The sequence below is a fragment of the Triturus cristatus genome, chromosome 5_1 (assembly GCF_964204655.1).
Source record: "Triturus cristatus chromosome 5_1, aTriCri1.1, whole genome shotgun sequence".
Lineage (NCBI taxonomy): Eukaryota > Metazoa > Chordata > Amphibia > Caudata > Salamandridae > Triturus > Triturus cristatus.
The window spans coordinates 867,356,331-867,375,307 of NC_140587.1; the positions used below are offsets into that span (position 1 = coordinate 867,356,331).

The 18,977-nt window shown below is 50.9% G+C and overlaps 1 protein-coding gene across 4 annotated transcripts in view; it reads right to left on the reverse strand.

The window, feature by feature from the left end:
* RTTN (rotatin) overlaps window positions 1-18,977 on the reverse strand; it is a 1,165,399-nt gene that overhangs the window by 842,723 nt on the left and 303,699 nt on the right. For all 4 annotated transcript variants that reach the window (XR_014961587.1, XM_085605903.1, XM_085605904.1 and 1 more), the window contains exon 16: window positions 6,082-6,207. Coding sequence is in view for 3 of the 4 variants with exons in the window: in XM_085605903.1 (XP_085462029.1) it covers window positions 6,082-6,207 (126 nt within the window). In the remaining variant the exon portion in view is untranslated. The remainder of the gene's footprint in view (window positions 1-6,081; window positions 6,208-18,977) is intronic.

The following is an 18,977-nucleotide window of genomic DNA, read 5'->3' on the forward strand; positions in this document are numbered from 1 at the left end:
CAGTACTTTTCGTTTTTCCACGCCAGAAGCACAGAGCCACGAAGTGACTGACGTAAACGTGTGCAAAACTAGGGCCCTGCAAGGGGAGAAACCCTAGTCCTACAACATCAGTCAGCAAAGCAGGGAGGCATGGGTGGGGCTGTAAGGAATCTGCAGCTAGATAGTCTCTACCAGATAATGCTTTACCGAAGGTAAGTAACTTGTTCATCTGATAGTGACTTCTAGCTGCAGATTCCTTACCTTTGAATCAGATACCCAAGCCATACCATCCCGGCGGTGGGTTGCGGACACATGGACTAGACTAAAAAGTCTTGCCGGACTAGCGGGCAAAGAGCCCGTCCCTGCGCATTTGACCATCAAGGCAATAATGTTTTGCGAACGTGTGCAATGATGCCCATGTTGCTGCCTGACAGATGTCTTGGACCAGGACACCCTGAGCCAAGGCCATAGTCGCAGAGTTTCCCCTGGTAGAATGGGCCCTAAATCCCTCAGGGGGCTGCTTCTTCGCCAAGGCATAATGGATTTAATGCAGAGAACAACCCAGCGAGCACTGCCTTTCCCTTCTTTGCTCCCACATACCCCACAAAGAGTTGGTCATCCACCCGGAACTCGCTTGTGCAATCAAGGTAGAACGACAATGCTCTTTTTGGGTCCAGTCAGTGGAGATGCTCCTCCTCCTTAGAGGGATGTGGGGGAGCAAAGAAGGTGGGCAAAGTAATGGACTGACGCAGATGGAATGGGGTCACAACCTTTGGCAAAAATGATGCTCTGGTGTGAAGCACCACCTTGTCCGGAAAGGACATGAGATAAGGAGGCGAGCTGGATAAGGCCTGCAACTCACTCACCCCCCTGACCGATGTAATTGCCACTAAGAAGGCTGTTTTGATGGTCAACAGCCGGAGGGGACAATTGTGGAAAGGCTCGAAAGGAGCGCACATGAGGTAAGTGAGGACCAAATTAAGGTCCCATTGTGGCATAATATAGGGCGTGGGTGGAAACAAGTGAACCACCCCTTTAAGAAATCTATTCACAATAGGAGATTTAAAGAAAGAAGGCTGGTCTGGCAGCGGCAAAAAAGCAGACAGAGCAGAAGGGTAACCCTTGAGAGTTCCCGAAGCAGAGCCCTGCTGGGCAAGGGTCAGAATAAGCAAAAGGACAGTAGAAAGAGGAGCAGAAAGGAGGGCCAATAGACCTTTCTGTACAGTAGAATACAAATATCTGCAACGGCAGGGGTATACCGACTTAGTGGAGGGCTGCCTGGCTGCCAGAATAACAGTACAGACTTCGGGAGGAAGGTCAAAATCCATCAACTGTGGCCGCTCAATCTCCACGCATGGAGGCGCAGAGTTGACAGGTTTGGGTGGAGAACCCTCCCCTGCTGCTGCGACAGAAGATCCTCCCGAAGGAGCAGCCTGATCGGAGGATCGACACTCATGCTCAGAAGCTCTGGATACCAGACTCTCCTTGCCCAGTCCGGCGCCACAAGGATGACTTGGGCCCGGTCGCTCCTGACAGGCCTGAGCTCCACTTGCAACGAAACACGTAGTCAAGCGATAGCCGCCTTGGAAACTCCAGCGCACAGTACTGCTGACATTGTGCATTCTCTTCAGAGGCGAACAAATCTAACTAAGGTTCTTCCCACTGCTGAAAGAGAACTTGCGCCACGTCCGACTGGAGACGCGATTCGTGATCCGCTAGGCTGAGATAGTCTGCCCTGGCATTCAGAGAACCTGCCAGATGTTGAACCACCAGGGTTATGCCCAGCTGTTCCAGCCATGCCCAGAGACGCAGGGCCTCTCGACAAAGGGTCCATGACCCCATCCCACCTTGCTTGTTTCAGTACAACATGGCGGTGGTGTTGACCGTGAACACCTGCACCAACTTCCCCTTGACAGAGGGAAGAAATGCTTTCAATGCCATGCGAATCGCTCGGAGCTCCAACTAGTTTATGTGGAACCCCGTCTCTGCCGGAGACCAGTGACCCCTGATCTCTATCTCTCCCAAGTGGCCGCCCCATCCCAGAAGTGACGCATCCGTCACGATTGTGAAATCTGGTTGGGGAAGGGAGAGAGGTCTGCCTTTGACCCAATCTCGGTCCTTTAACCACCACTGCAGATCCTTCGCAGTTCCTTCCGAAATCTGAACCACGTCGGTGAGATTTCCCTGATGCTGTGCCCATTGGAACTTCAAGTCCCACTACAGAGCCCGCATACGCCATCTCGCGTGTCTTACCAACAGGATGCAGGCGGCCATGAGGCCCAACAGCCTCAGAGTCAACCTCACCGAAATCCAGGATAGAGGCTGAAATATCAGAATCATAACCTGAATATCCTGCATTCGCTGGCTCGCGAGGATAAGCCCGCAAATGCACTGTGTCCAGAACAGCTCCGATGAAAGGGAACATCTGAGAAGGAGTCAGGTGTGACTTTGGCACGTTTATAGAGAACCCCCTCGAATGCAGGAGTTCCGCCGTAGTCTGAAGGTGGGAGACGACTGCCTGGGGCGAGGACGCCTTCAACAACCAGTCATCGAAGTAGGGAAGACTGAAATCCCCAACCTGCGCAGATGAGCTGCAACCGCCATCACCTTGGTGAACACCTGAGGGGCACTGGTAAGGCCGAAGGGAAACACGGTAAACTGAAAGTGCTCGTGGCCTACCTTGAACAGCAGGTAACGCCTGTGGCCCGGCAGGATGGGAATGTGAAAATACGCATCCTGCAGATTCAACACTACCATCCAGTCTCCTTGATCTAAGGCAGACAAGACCTGAGCCAAAGTGAGCATTTTTAATTTCTCCTTTTTGAGGAAGAGATTGACGGTCCGAAGATCCAAAATGGGCCGAAGCCCCTTGTTCTTCATCGGAAAGTAGCGGGAATAACAGCCACAGCCTACTTTTGAAACTGGAACCCTTTCTATAGCTCCTTTTGCCAAAAGAGCTGTATCTTCCTCTTGGAATAGCTTTAAGTGATCCTCCGTCAGCCGTTCCTGACTCGGCAGAATAGTAGGAGGAAAAGAAAGGAAAGGAAAGGAAGAGAATAGCCCTCCTGGACGATCTACAAGACCCACTTGTCTGTTGTTATAGATCTCCAGTGGGGGAGATAGTGATGAATTCTCCCACCCACTGGAGTAGTGTGGTCCTGCAGAATCAGCCTAGGAGTGCTTGGAGGATGCGGCTGCCGGGGGCAGTGTGGTAGACGACTTCTGGCCTCTGTTCCGAGGACGGAATGTACCGCATCCACGCCCGCGCACAACTTGGGCAGTCTGTGCGGGACAGTGGCTAGCATAGGGCTGACGCGGCTGGAAACCCCTTCCATTGCCACAAAAGGGGTGAAAGGAAGACTGGCCACAAGGAGTGGAGGAGGGGCCCAAGGATCTGGCCGTAGCTCGAGAGTCCTTGAACCTGACCAGGGCCGAGTCTGACTCTTCCCCAAAAAGGCAGGTTCCATCAAAGGGCATGTCCATCAAATTGGCCTGGACATCCCCCAAGAAGCCAGTTGAGCGAAGCGAGGCATGGCACCTCAAGGCCACTGTCATTAAAATAGATCTGCCCAGCGAATCGGTCGTATCCAAACCACACCGTATGGTGATTTTTGACGCATCTCTCCCGTCTTTGACAGCTTGGGACAGCACAGCCCAGGCCTCTTCCGGGACTTGTGGCAGCACTTGCGCAATCGTCTCCCAAATAGAGTGGGAGAAACGGCCCAATAAGCATGCGGTATTCACCGACCGCAATGCCAGACTGAAGGAAGAAAACATCTTCTTCCCAAATGAGTCCAGTCTCGTGGATCCCCAATCCGGAGGGGCTGAAGGGAATGCGCCCTGGGAAGTAGAGGCCTGCACCACCAAACTTTTTGGGGGGGGTGTTGGCTGAGGAACTTTGGGTCACCCGGTGCTGGGCGGTGGCGGCGTGCAATCGTCCTGTTCACCAAGTTCCTAGTAGGACGTCCGTAAGTTCCTCATTAAAGGGCAAAAGGGGTTCAGAGGTGGAAGCCCCAGGTTGAAGCACTTCAGTCAGGAGATTAGTCCGGACCTGCACTGAGGGCAGCTCCAGTCCAAGGACCTCAGCTGCCCTCTTAACCACCATAGCATGGGACACCCCGTCCTCCGTAGCCACTGTAGGTGGAGAGAGCATGCCAGAGTCTGGGGAAGTATCCAGACTGGCTTCCCCAAGTTCCCCATACCAGTCCATTGTCTCCTCAGAGACATCATGGTTCTCTAGAGGGTCTCCAGACTCCTCCCATTCCTCTCCTGAGCCTAGCACGTCCACAAAGTGCTCAGGCGACAACATAGAACCCCTGGGTTCTGCAGATGCCGTTCTGGCTCTGTGTCGCCGGGGATGAGGAGGGGGCTTGAGCCACTGGCACCGACTTTGGGTTCGAAACCAGGGAAGATCGCATTAGCACGACCGGCGTTGAACCGGATCAGAGATCGGATCCCTGAGGCCCCACCGGCACTGTGGCAGAAGTAGACGGCGTTGAACCCGAGGGCACACCAACGGGATAGTTACGCTCAAATACGCGGTGCATGGCCTCGTAAAAATCCTTAATTTGAGTGGAAGTTGCTCAGGCTCACGGAAATGGAGGGAGGCACGAAGTTGACTCTGGCTCCGGAGAACCGTGCCTAGAGCGTTGGTGCTCCTTACCTCTTTCGACGACGGACGCCAGTTGAGGTGAAGTCGAAGTCCGCTTGGACTTGTTCTTCTTGTCCCTCTTCCCCGAGTGTCCAGATGACCTCGTATGGGAGTAAGAGGACTTAGGGCTCCATGAGCAATCCAGCGACCTCCTCTTCCTCAAACGGGATCGTGACCACCTCGGAGTCTTGCTAGACGGTGTCAACTGCCGCGCCACGAACAACAACTTAAACGCCCGCTCCCTCGAGGTCTTCGGAGCCATCGCCTGGCAGTCTGAACACGACTTCGAATCGTGGTCGCGTTTAAGACACTACAGACATATGCAGTGGGGATCGGGAACCAACATCGTGCGGGAACAAGTCCCGCACGGTTTAAAACCTGTCTTCCTACCCAACATCTCTTGCACACGAAGTCATAAAAAATATAGACAAAAGTCGAGAAAAAGCCTTCCAAAAAGCAGCAGAGGGGTAGCTTTTCCCGTATCGGTGCTTAACTGGCGCGGAAAGAAAAGAACTGCTGTCCGCATGCCGGGTGGCACCTATGTAGGCACCACGACGTCATAACCGACGCTACCGACGTCCTCGATGACACGCGGCGCCGAATGGAGGCACCCGACGTTGTGCGCAAGGGGCATTGCTCAGCAAAAGTTTCCGGATCCAGCTGGACGCCTGGGAAATTCAAAGGTAAGAAATCTGCAGCTAGAAGTCTCTATCAGTGGTCGTTTTGTACAAACTGAAAACTTTTATATGTCACAAAACTGTCACTTTTTTTTAGGTTCTAGCTCACTTGGGACACTGAACACACTGTCTGTTCGACTCTATGACACAAAGTTAAAAAATTAAGTAAAAAACTTTTTGAAACCCATGATGTGTATGGTTTTGATTCTCTCTCTGACAGTCCGTTCCCACAAACATATGCCATTGAGCTTTTTAAATGATCAAATAATGTATACGTCGACCACAGGATCCGCTGTTCTCTGTTGCACAGAATCCAGTTGACAGCACATACTGATATAGTAGATCACTGACCCAAATTACATATGAATTTGGTGACAGTGACATCTGTCCTCGATCAACCCAGCTATGGATTTGGACTTGATCAGTTGGGTTCCATTCTTTAACCGGGATGTACTAAGAGGGGAGGAGGGTGGTGGACGTGAGAGCGCTACAGATTACATGTTGTCATCCATTGCAAAATAGTGAACACCTTTCTTGGATTGGGTATAGGTTTCACTGGCAGGCTTGCCGACTGGGCTCAGCTGAGGGTAGTTGTTATATGAACACTGACCACAAGTGAATTAAAAAAGTCAATGATTGGAAAGAACGTGAAAGCTTACATTTATAACGTGAAAGCTTACATTTATAACATGATGCCTAAGACAATCCCATATGTTTAACAAAAGAAAATCTAAAATTGCAGTAATGTGCAGCCTTAGTATACAAAAGCTTTACCTCATTGCTGGAATCCTGCAGTCCAAATGTGGAGATTTCATACAGTACTCTTGGCTGTAGAAGAAAATGAACTCCATGGCAAATGGAAGAGACCGTTTTGGTGGCATTCTGAATCCCCAAACATTCCTTCAACAACAACAAAAAAACAAGTCAACTATGAAATATATAAATTGGACTTCAAGGTTATGAACATTTTCTCATTTTCACACTGTGATGCCGATAACAAAACAAAGGAAAATGCTACTTACCAGCAAGGAAATGATGGAGTTTTGTGAGAAACAGTTAAGATGCCCATGTATGCTTTATCTAAATAAGATAGTACTGGAACAGATAAAGGTAGCTGGGGAGACAGGTGGGCATGTATGGATTTGCAGCTCTACATGTCAAGAACAGATGTATAATGGTAAGTAGCATTTTCCGTTCGAGGCATATGAGCTGCAGATCACACACTATGCATAGATTGTATAGCAGTACCCATCTCTAGCGGCGGCAACCAGTATCTGCTGCAGTAGTTTGAAATAATGTTTTCAGTACAGCCTGGCCTACAGTAGCTTGCTGTTTTGTTTGCACATCTACACAATAGTGCTTTGTGAATGTGTGCGGTGTAGACCATGTAGCTGCTTTGCAGATGTCATCTAAGGGAATGTTTCCTAAAAATGTCATTGAAGCCCCTATCTTTCGGGTAGAGTGGGCTTTAGGGGGAACTGATAATGTACGTTTTGCTTTGTGATAGCAAATCTGTATGCATTTGGCAATCCAACTTGCTATCCCAGATTTTCTAAGAGCTTTAATTCTTTGTCAGGTGGTGGCGCGTCCCCCGATGTTTGTGAATTGGCCCTTTTTCTGGCAGTGGAGACCACTAGGGAATCCAATGGTATTTGTCCCCTGATGTATATAGGGTCTGCTGGGGCAAATGTAAACTTTTTCTCAATCCTGGGGTTAGTAACCCTAGCCCTAACAGTGTCTTTGACCACCTCTGGGGCGTGTCTAATGACTCCTTTTAACATAGGAAGAACAGAAGTGGACTTTTGGGCTGTATCAAATGTGTCCATTAAGAAATCTTCCTCCACAGGGTCGGTGTGTAAATCCACCCCGTGGTATTGTGAAGCCCTATGAATGAGTTGGTTGAAACCTATGGTGTCCTCTGAAGGGGAAGGTCTAGAGGGATAGATGTCCTCTTGTGGTATATTGGGGACGTCTGGTGCATTACAATCGTCCCATGGGTCTGGGGTTGAAGGGGGACTAGGATCTGAGTCATCGTCTGCACCCACCCCCCCCCATCATCTGAGGTGGTATCATCATCTGCTGGTGGAGGAGATGAGGGTGGAGATGGAGATGGAGAAGGGGAATGATGTGGAGGCGGAGGCAAAGGAGGAGGTGGTGAAGGGACTCTGAGAGGAGATGTAACAATGTCTCTCTTCTTTGGTGGAGATGGAGCCGATAGATGCATGTCCATTGGTCTCTTTTTAGGGCTTATCGTGAGTTGCCCTGATTTAGGGTACTTAGTAAGTGTTTTTTGCAGTGGATCTGGTTGAAAAAGTTGTTCTGTTTCAGGTTGACCTTTAGGTGCCGATTTTTTCGGTGCCGAAGGCTTACGCGGCACCGATTCGGAAGCGGATCTTTTCTCTTTAGGCTTGAGAACGTGAGGATTTTTAGTCTCTGAGGGGGCCTGCAGGACCGGTTGTTGTTTCGGTTCAGAAGGTTTTTTTCTGTGCCGGTGGTGTCGAACTTGGTTCCGATCGCTTTTTCGGAGCCGATGGCTGGGTACCAGTATGTTTCGGTGTCGATGTGGTAGTCGGCACTGGCTGGGTACCAGTATGTTTCGGTGTCGATGTGGTAGTGGGCACAGTGGAGGAAGAGGGTTTCTTTTTCTGTGCCGGGGTCTTGGTGTCGGCTCCAACGGCAGGCTGACTTGATCCCGAGTGGCCTGAAGGTTAGTTGTAGACTTCTTTGCCGGGCCCGGAGGCGGGCGTGAGAAGTAGTGTCCCGGTGACCACCTAAGCCCGAAGGAGAAGGTGTCACCGAAGCCTTTTTGTGGGTTTTAAGGAGGGGGTCAGGGTCGACGTCAGTACTTACGACCCGCTGCCCAGGAGTGATGTCTTTGACGTCGGAGCCATCTTTGGAGTCGTTGCCGAGGTGTTGTTTGGCCCGCTCCTTTTCTGGTACATCGACGCCCTCGTGGAAAATGTAATCTGGAATGGATGTCGACGTGCGAGCCATGGTTCGTCGAGCTTGACAGTCCCGAATAGTCTTTTTGGAGCGGAAGGAGGCACAAGCTGGACCGTCTCTGGCCTCGTGCTCCGGTGAAAGACAGGTTAAACACCTCATGTAGATCTGTGTGTGGAAACTTCGATCCACACTAAGGACACTTTTTAAATGGAGTTCTTTCCATGAGCCATGTGCTGTGGCCTAGGTAGGCCCGAAGCCCTTCGTCGACGACCGGAACCGACGACTTCGAAGTTGAAGATGCGCGTCGATTAGGAATCGCTATCGAAAACAATACCGGAGAAAGGTGAAGGATTGCGTGTCGAAAGTTGTAATGTTCACGGTACCGAACTGGAGCGCGAGAAACACATCCGAGCCCAATGGCGTCCAAAGGAGGAGAAACCTATCTCGTGACTTCCAAAGACTTTTCCAAGACAAAAACAAGTGCAAACATCCGGGCCCAACACCAGATAGCGATCTATGCATAGTGTGTGATCTGCAGCTCATATGCTTCGAACATATTTTTATTTTATTTTGTAAAGATGATCATGCTACAAAACCTACAAACATTGTATGTAAAACCAGCTCTGTTTCCTATGGTATTTATTTCTGTATTGTGTATACTTACATTGAAGTTGTAATCTAAATTCTAATTTCACATCTCAAGTCTTATTGAGGGGTGCCTTAAATGTTCTCAATTTCCACAGAAGCTACATTATAATATTCTTAGTTTACAAATCTGTGCCTTCACTCCACTCAAATCAAATATTCTTTACTCGGCAGAAGTAAAACCATAAAAGATACATACGAATACATAACATCATATGCAAAAAAATATAAAATCCATCATTAATGCACAAGTTACCTCTTGTGTAACGATATATCTGTAAGAGACATTAGTTAGTGATAGATTCCTTACCTTAGAATATTCCCCAGGCGTCAGTCTGGATCCGGAAAGTTTCTGTTTAGCAGTACCCCTGCACGCCAGCAGGCAGCGCCATGCAGCTCCGCGCCCCTCACTGGCATCGTGCACGTCAGGACGACGTCACGGAGACTACTTAGGCACCACCCATGCGCGCTGACGTCAGTTCTGTACACAAATTTCCACGCCGAAACGCAGAGTCATGCAAGAAACTGACCTTTGGTGCATAAAACTAGGGCCCTAAAAGGGGATGACCTTAACCCTAGTAATGAGTTCGCAGAATGGGGAGGATGGGTGGGGCGGTAAGGAATCTATCACTAACTAATGTCTCTTACAGATATATCGTTACACAAGTAGTAACTTGTGCATCTGAAAGAGACACGTTAGTGATAGATTCCTTACATTAGAATAGATAACCCAGCAATACCAACCCCGGTGGAGGGTTGCGAACAAGATTACACCAGAAAGTCACGGAGCACAGAACGGCCAAAGCAGCCGTCTCTCCGGACCGGACTGTCAAGGCAGTGGTGCTTGGTAAACGTGTGCAGCGAGGCCCACGTAGATACCTGACAAATATCCTGCAAGGAGACACCGCGTCCCAAGGCAGTAGTGGCTGCAGTCACCCTGGTCGAATGGGTGCGCAGACCCATAGGAGGCTCCTTCTTGGCCAAGGAGTAACATGCTTTGATGCACAGAACGACCCACCTGGAGATGGTCCGTTTGTGCACTGCCCGACCTCTCTTGGCGCCCACGTAGCCAATAAAGAGCTGATCATCCACCCGGAACCGCTGTGTACGCTGCAAATAGAATGTAAGCGCGCGTTTAGGGTCCAGACGGTGGAGCTGCTCCTCCTCCCGTGAGGGATGCGGAGGCGGAAAAAAGGTGGGCAAAGTGATGGTCTGCCCGATGTGGAAGGGCATGACAACCTTCGTCAGGAAAGAAGGACGTGTCCTCAGAACCAGCTTGTCCGGATGAACAGAAAGGAAAGGAGGTTTGGAAGAAAGAGCCTGGAGCTCACTCACTCTCCTGGCAGAGGTGATAGTTACCAGGAAAGCCGTGTTGAGAGTAAGAAGACGTAAGGGACAGTTATGAAGGGGCTCAAAAGGAGCGCACATCAGAATAGTCAAGACAAGATTCAAGTCCCACTGAGGCATTATGAAGGGCACAGGTGGGAACGTATGCGTAATGTTCTTAAGAAAACGGTTAACAACCGGGTTCAGACGCCACTCGTGATCCACAATGCACCAGTGGCTGAGTTTGTCCGCCCTGGCGTTCAGAGAACCTGTCAGGTGTTGAACCACCAAGGTAATGCCTTGATGTTCCAGCCATGTCCAGAGGCGCAGAGCCTCCTTACAAAGGGTCCACGACCCCACCCCGCCCTGTTTGTTGCAATACCACATGGCGGACATCCTGACCGAAACCCAGGATAGAGGCTGAAAGAGCGGAACCATAACCTTAATATCCCGGACTCACTTTTCGGGAGGATAAACCCGAAACAGCGTCGAATCCAGAACCGCTCCGATGAAGGGGAGTTTCTGAGAGGGACTCAGGTGCGACTTTGGCACATTGATGGAGAACCCAAGCAGATGCAGGAGGTCGGCCGTAGTCTGGAGTTGGGAGACCACTGCCTGGGGCGAACCTGCCTTCAACAGGTAGGGGAAGACTGACACACCCGACCTGCGCAGATGAGCTGCGACCACCGCCATCACTTCGTGAACACCCGAGGGGCGCTGGTAAGGCCGAAGGAGAGCACGACAAACTGAAAATGCTCCTGGCCTACCGTGAACCGCAGGTAATGCCGTTAGGCCGGCAGGACGGGAATGTGAAAATAGGCGTCCTGCAAGTCCAACGCTACCATCCAGTCTCCAGGGTCCAGGGCAGACAGGACCTGAGCTAGAGTCAGCATCTTGAACTTCTCCTTCCGGAGGAAGCGACTGACGTCCCGAAGGTCCAAGATGGGGCGCAGGCCCCCCTTGTCCTTCTTCGGGACCAGGAAGTAGTGGGAATAACATCCACTCCCTGCTTCCTGACCGGGAACGTACTCTATGGCCCCCTTGGCCAAGAGGACTGTGACTTCCTGACGGAGAAGAGCCAAATGATTCCCCTACATGCGGTGGTACCGAGGTGGCATGGCTGACGGGGAGGACGGAAAGGGGAGCGAGTAACCTTGGTAGATTATCTGCATCACCCACTTGTCCGGCGTAATCTCGCACCAGTGGTGAAGGTGAACCCTGCTACCCACTGGCGTGGGGTGCCCCCTGAAGCTTGGATGCGGAAGGTTTCGAGGCGGAAGCGGCCAGGGTGGAAGTGGACAGCCCCGCACGCTGGTTACCAGACCCGCCCCTGCGGAACCCACGTCCGTGGCCTCGCTGAGGCTGGTTCTGCACAGGCTTGCTGGAAGAGCACGCCTGGGTACCCCTGCCCTGGTCACGAAAGGACCAAAACCCCGTAGTGGCAGGAGTTTGAGGAAAGACACAAAGACTTGGCCGTGGCACAAGAGACTTTAAAGCGCTCCAGGGCATTGTCAGCCTTATCACCAAAGAGGCAGGAGCCATCAAAGGGCATGTCCATAAGCGAGCTCTGGACATCGGGCGAGAAGCCAGTGGAACGCAACCAGGCGTGGCGCCGCAACGCCATCGTCGTGGAAATCGCCCTGCCCAACGAATCAGCAGTGTCCAAACCACACCTGATGGCAAACTTCGCCACATCCTTGCCCTCCGCAATTGCTTGGGAAAGGACAGCCTGGACCTCCTCAGAGCACTGAGGCAGAACCTCCGCCACCGAATCCCACACTGCGTGGGAGTAATGGCCCAATAAGCAGGCGGTATTAACCGACCTCAACCCCAAACGGGCTGAGAACAACCTCTTGCCATATTGGTCCAGCCTCTTGGAGTCCTTATCCGGCGGAGCCGAGGGAAAGGCACTCTGCGACGTCGAGGCCTGAATGACCAGGCTCTCAGGCGTGGGGTGAGTTGTCAAGAAGAAGGCATCACCAGGCGCCGGGCGATGACGCCTAGCGACGTTCTTATCCACTGGCCACCCCGAGGTCGGCCGCAAGCAAGTACCCAAGAGGACTTTGGCAAGGGCCTCATTGAAAGGCAGCAGCGGCTCCGACGACGCAGACGCCGTCTGGAGCACCTCCGTTAAGGAGGTTGGTCTTAAGGGCCACCGTAGGGAGGTCGAGGTGGAGTCTCCGCGGCTCGACGCAGCACCATAGTATAGGAAACGCCCTCCTCCATAGTAGGCGGAGGCGAGGCAATACCCGGGTCAGAAGACACATCAAGTTCACCTGCGTCTTGATGGTCATCCACCCAATCCTGCTTGGAGTCACACTGCCTGGGGGTCCTCGGAGCCGTCCCAGTCCTCATCTGGCTCCGGGTAGAAGGAGCCGGTTGCGGCGGCAGGACCGGAGCTGGAGAGGGGGCCAGCGGCTCAGGGAGCAGCTCCGGGAGCGGCACCAGGAACGGCGCCGGCCGGGGCCGAACCGGAGCCCCATCCCAATGAGGATCCCAGGTCGGAACGAAATGGTCCGAGAACCGAGGCAGGGGCGGGATAAACGGCACCTAGGCGGCGTCGGGGCCGGAGCCAAGGGCAGTGCCGGGGTCGGAGCTAGCGGCGTTGCACCTTGTGGTGCCGGAGCCGCAGGTGCTGGATTCAGTGGCTCCGGGGCTGGCACCGGAGGCTGTGCCGCAGGGTCAAAAGGATCTGGACACGGGTCCGCGGGGCCCGCAGGTGCACCGGCGGGAGCCCGAGGCCTAAACATGCCTAAACAGGCGGTCCAAGGCAGCAAGAAACTCTTGCCACTGTGTGGGAGTCGCCGATGGACCCGGGTATAGCGGGTAGGCAGTGGGACTCCCAGGCTCCAGAGGAGCCGCAGGGGCAGAGCCCCTGTCCCCCACGTCCACCTCCGGGGAGCGATGGGGGGATGTCAGAGAGAGAACACGCTTCTTCGACTTCTTCTTATGATGTCGCTTAGCGGACGGAATCTGAAGGTGAAGACTTAGAGTCCGAGGAGCAACTGCTCCGGACCCGCGAACGGCCCGAGACCCAGAGCGGCGGTGAGTGGAGTGCCGGACTTTCAGCAACTTCCGGCACCGCTCCCATTATGCCTTCGGGGCCATGGCACGGCAGTCGCGACAATCCCGGGAGTCGTGGTCTGTCTCTAGGCAGTAGAGGCAGACATCATGGGGGTCCGCCACCGACATATTATGGTGGCACGACCCACAAGACTTTAAGCCGGGCATCCCTACGTGCACCAGGAGACGACAAAAAGTCTTGAAAAGTGGTCAAAAAATTGACCGAGGTACGTGCTCAATCCGGATCTGCGCTTTTGGCGCGGAAAAAGAATGAACTGACATCAGCGCGCATGGGTGGCGCCTAATTAGTCTCTGTGATGTCGTCCCGGAGTACACAACGCCAGTGACGGGCGCGGAGCCGCTCAGCGCCGCCTGCTGCCGCGCAGGGGTACTGCTAAGCAGAAACTTTCCAGATCCAGACTGACGCCTGGGGAATATTCTAAGGTAAGGAATCTATCACTAATGTGTCTCTTTCAGATAAACATGTTTACTACCCCCACGTGTAAGATTCTAAAACAAATGACTACAAAACATAGTCACAATTGCTTAAATACAGCCAAATACAGTACATCTGTTAATGCAGCTCACTGAAAGATTTTAAAAACCACCTTAACATACAGCATCAACCTTGCTGACCCCCGCCTACAACATGGTGTTCCTGATATTAATAGTGTGCAGTACATAATTAATCAATGCAACACAAATAGGCAGTGACCGCAACAGCTGTATACAGAAAAATCTACATAGTCTATAATTTAAGGATCTCAATAATGGTAAGCAATCCAGTTAAAGTCTTCATCTCAAGTCTCATGGATTACTTGCATTGATTTAAATAGTGGATTTAGCGTGGAACCTACACTGATTTCTCAGATCCTTGATATAGGAAATATGTCAAATGTTGCTTATAAAAACAATCACTATCATAATAAACCCAACAGAGCTGGTAAAACCATGATCGCCTAGAGCACTGTCAAAAAGTTACCTCACAAAAGTGAGATATACATGCATGCTCTGACATGGGCTCCATACTCACTCTGCCATTGGGACTCAAGTGGCATCTCACTGTTGAGGAGCAAGAAGGCTGAAGCAGGTCTGAATTTGCTATTTTGACATGGCCAGGGCTGGAAAGTTCTATTTGCAATACGGCTAATGCTTATAAGGATATGTTGGAGAATGTCTGCATTGTCAGCATTCCGTCCATTATTTGTTTGTTGTAACGCTTTTCGCCCTAAGTGGGATGGGTATTCCCAGACGTGGGACCCGTGCTCACTACGCCACTGGAGTCAAGCTATCCTGGCTGATGACGGCTGATAGCCAGAAACCGGTCCTAGGATGCTTGATTCCGGTCCAGGGAAGACATGGCTTGGCATTTCGGGCTGGACTGTTCCCATGAGGCACAGGGTCAAGACTGATTTGCATATGGCCATGTCTAAACTGGGGTGGCGTAGTGGGCAAAAGAACGATGGATTTAACCCAGATCTCTTGACTGAGGGAGAATGTCTGCATTGTCAGCATTCCGTCCATCATTTGTTTGTTGTAACGCTTTTCGCCCTAAGTGGGATGGGTATTCCCAGACGTGGGACCCGTGCTCACTACGCCACTGGAGTCAAGCTATCCTGGCTGATGACGGCTGATAGCCAGAAACCGGTCCTAGGATGCTTGATTCCGGTCCAGGGAAGACATGGCTTGGCAGTTCGGGCTGGACTGTTCCCATGAGGCACAGGGTCAAGACTGATTTGCATATGGCCATGTCTAAACTGGGGTGGCGTAGTGGGCAAAAGAACGATGGATTTAACCCAGATCTCTTGACTGGGGGAGAATGCCTGCATTGTCAGCATTCCGTCCATCATTTGTTTGTTGTAACGCTTTTCGCCCTAAGTGGGATGGGTATTCCCAGACGTGGGACCCGTGCTCACTACGCCACTGGAGTCAAGCTATCCTGGCTGATGACGGCTGATAGCCAGAAACCGGTCCTAGGATGCTTGATTCCGGTCCAGGTAAGACATGGCTTGGCATTTCGGGCTGGACTGTTCCCATGAGGCACAGGGTCAAGACTGATTTGCATATGGCCATGTCTAAACTGGGGTGGCGTAGTGGGCAAAAGAACGATGGATTTAACCCAGATCTCTTGACTGAGGGAGAATGTCTGCATTGTCAGCATTCCGTCCATCATTTGTTTGTTGTAACGCTTTTCGCCCTAAGTGGGATGGGTATTCCCAGACGTGGGACCCGTGCTCACTACGCCACTGGAGTCAAGCTATCCTGGCTGATGACGGCTGATAGCCAGAAACCGGTCCTAGGATGCTTGATTCCGGTCCAGGGAAGACATGGCTTGGCAGTTCGGGCTGGACTGTTCCCATGAGGCACAGGGTCAAGACTGATTTGCATATGGCCATGTCTAAACTGAGGTGGCGTAGTGGGCAAAAGAACGATGGATTTAACCCAGATCTCTTGACTGGGGGAGAATGTCTGCATTGTCAGCATTCCGTCCATCATTTGTTTGTTGTAACGCTTTTCGCCCTAAGTGGGATGGGTATTCCCAGACGTGGGACCCGTGCTCACTACGCCACTGGAGTCAAGCTATCCTGGCTGATGACGGCTGATAGCCAGAAACCGGTCCTAGGATGCTTGATTCCGGTCCAGGGAAGACATGGCTTGGCAGTTCGGGCTGGACTGTTCCCATGAGGCACAGGGTCAAGACTGATTTGCATATGGCCATGTCTGAACTGGGGTGGCGTAGTGGGCAAAGAACGATGGATTTAACCCAGATCTCTTGACTGGGGGAGAATGTCTGCATTGTCAGCATTCCGTCCATCATTTGTTTGTTGTAACGCGGATCCCTGTCTGGTGACACAATTAAGTGAAAAGCAATGGAACGCAATATGCACCATCCACCACTTACGTTTTGAAAAGGTAATCTCAATCATTTAGATGGCCAATACTTCCATTCCTTAATGCTGCCTTCATACACCCAGCCTGATTCACAAAGGGCCTCCGCACTCGTGGCAGAGGCCCCACAGTCGTGGGGGAGTATCCACACTCAGGGCAGAATCTCTACAATGAGAATTCTCATTCCGTATAATCTGCCCTGAGTGCAGAGACTTCCCCAAGACTGTGGGTCCTCCGCCATGAGTGCGGAGGTCCTTTGTGAATCAGGCCAACAACCTCTAAGGCTGAAAACACAGATTTCCTTCCCAACATGAACAGGGTCAGTTACAATCCAACAAAAAACAAATCCTGCATTTGTGCTACACGAATATGGTTAATTTTAGGTATCCTGATACTGAATCAGGATAAACAGCTACAAGAGAACTTTTAAAGAATGCAAGCTATCAAGAAATTTCTCAAAACAATTTCTTACAGAAATGTGGACTATGTCTAATCTCTAACGTTACCATTAAGAAAACATTCCTACCAGCTGCAACATATATTGCCTCGGGTTTGAGATATGCATTGCTTTGCATGGTCCCAAAGGACAAAACCAGATGATGTATATGCAGCTGCCAACACCACATCTCCTGTTAATTTATACTTCCAACCATACTTCCAACCATAGAGGGATGAAGCAAAATTGAGCTTCCAAACGATGAGAGGAGGCAAAAAGAATAATAAGAGAAAATACAGCTGCATCAGAACTACTAGAAGAAATAGCAAGTGATGCAATCTTCTACAAGATACCATTTCCTTAGCAGATCATATAACTCTTCAAAGATGCTACAGTGGGTGGCACGCTGGCTGGCCTTTCTCTGGGATGATGTGGGGACTGACGAGTGTTGTTCTTCTTCCAAGGATTGCCTACTGGGGTTTCTACTGAAACAAACACCTGCTTCCAAGAGTACAGACCTCGAATATCCGGATTAGGAATTTGTGCTATGTTTGGGCACATTCTTTACAGCGGACTCATACACCGACTGTGTACTCTTGTGAGCTTCCTCTTCTGGCGATTAGGCATTGCAGTCGTCCGGTGGGCTGACCGGGACTTGGTGAGTGTACGGCTGCGGGGACTGATGTTCCGGATGATCTTTTTTGTAGAGGGGAGAATTGTGTCCATTTCGGATCACCAGGAGTAGTATGATATCCCAGGGGACCATTTCCTACTTCATGGTGCTCTGATACGCAAGATAGAGGTGTGGTGGGGTGTAATTGTTGCAGAACCACTGGAACATGACCGCCTGCAGCATCTCTTCATTATCTCTGGTTGAACAAAGGCAGTCACGCTGCTTTGTAGGGCTTTGTTGGAGGGGGGGGGGGGGGGGGGGGGACACAGATCGTTGTGACTCTCCAGTTATGCTGGGAGCCAGACTTCGGGACGCCTCTCTTGGACTCCTCTTGGAGGAAGATACTGGATACTAGTTTCAGGGTGTCTAGAATTGCCCACTTCAATCTTATTCAATTCTTCTACTTACATCGGGCCTATTTGAACCCCCCCAACGTATCAATGCCAAGTTCCCGACCGTGAACACGGAATGCCCTCGTTTCGCTGTGGAGGATGCAGATTTTTTCCACATTGGCAGGTCTTGCCTACTTTTAACAGCCTATTGGACTTATGCCCTCCATGTGGTGCGGGGGGCCACGGATAGAGACTTTCCTCTTGGTCCCTCACAGTGCTTGCTGGGCCTCCATGAACTTTCCGTGCCCAGGAAGGTTACTGATAGGTTTCTGGATCTGGCCTTGATCTTGGCCCGCAGGTAGTTGACCTTGAGTTGGAAGTTCAGTCGGGGACTCGATGTATACCGTTGGTGGCTGGAGTTGACGAAGAGGGTAGGCTGTGAGAGGGAGGCGATCCGTCCTGAGGAGATTAGGGGGGGTTAGAAGGGTGGAGATACTGCCAGCATGGGATGCCAGTGTTAGCTTGCCTGTGTGTGGAACATGGGAGCCATGTACTTATAGATGATGTCTACTCTGGAGTCTCTGTGTCAGGCTCAGATGGTGGGACACTGAGACCGGCCCCAGGCGACTCATTAGTGGGGTTTGTCTCTCTTGTTCCCCAGCTTTACTTTCCCACCCCTTCCTTGAGTGGGAATTTCTGAGATGTGTGTAAGGAATGTATACCGGGGGGATAGTTTGACCCAGCTGCTTTTCTTGGGTGTAAGTCTCATACTTGCAGGATCTTCCACCCCTCATATTCGGGGACAACTTTCGTCTGCTGGGTGTGTTGATGTTATTATTGCTGCTCACTGTACCCTTATTCTATTGTAACATGTAATCTTGATTTTCGCAGACTTGTCTCTGCTTTCTGCCTGCGTTTATCTATTTTTTCATACACATTGGTTTGTTGAGATGTGTTGTAAAATGTAATAAAAACATTTACATAAAAAGACTTTTGAAAGATAAGCCCAGCTATGCCTAACAATCTGAAAAGATTAGCACACAGTATACAATGTCACAAAAACACAAATTCAACTTTATTGATATAGATCCCATCAGAGATCCACAAAAAATACAGTCTATAAATAATGAATTAAAAGTACATAGAAATGACGTGACCATCACAATACAAGCATACTGTTAATACACTGGTAAAAAGTATTTAAAAAACATACACAGATTGTAACACACAGCTTCAAGTGTCTACTCTAAGGCTATCAGATCATTGGCTTTATATACATTACATTTAAAACACAAGAGTTTGGGGCGTGGCCAACATGGCGGCGAGCTAAGACGTGTTTTGATCTGAAGCACCGGCCTTTTGG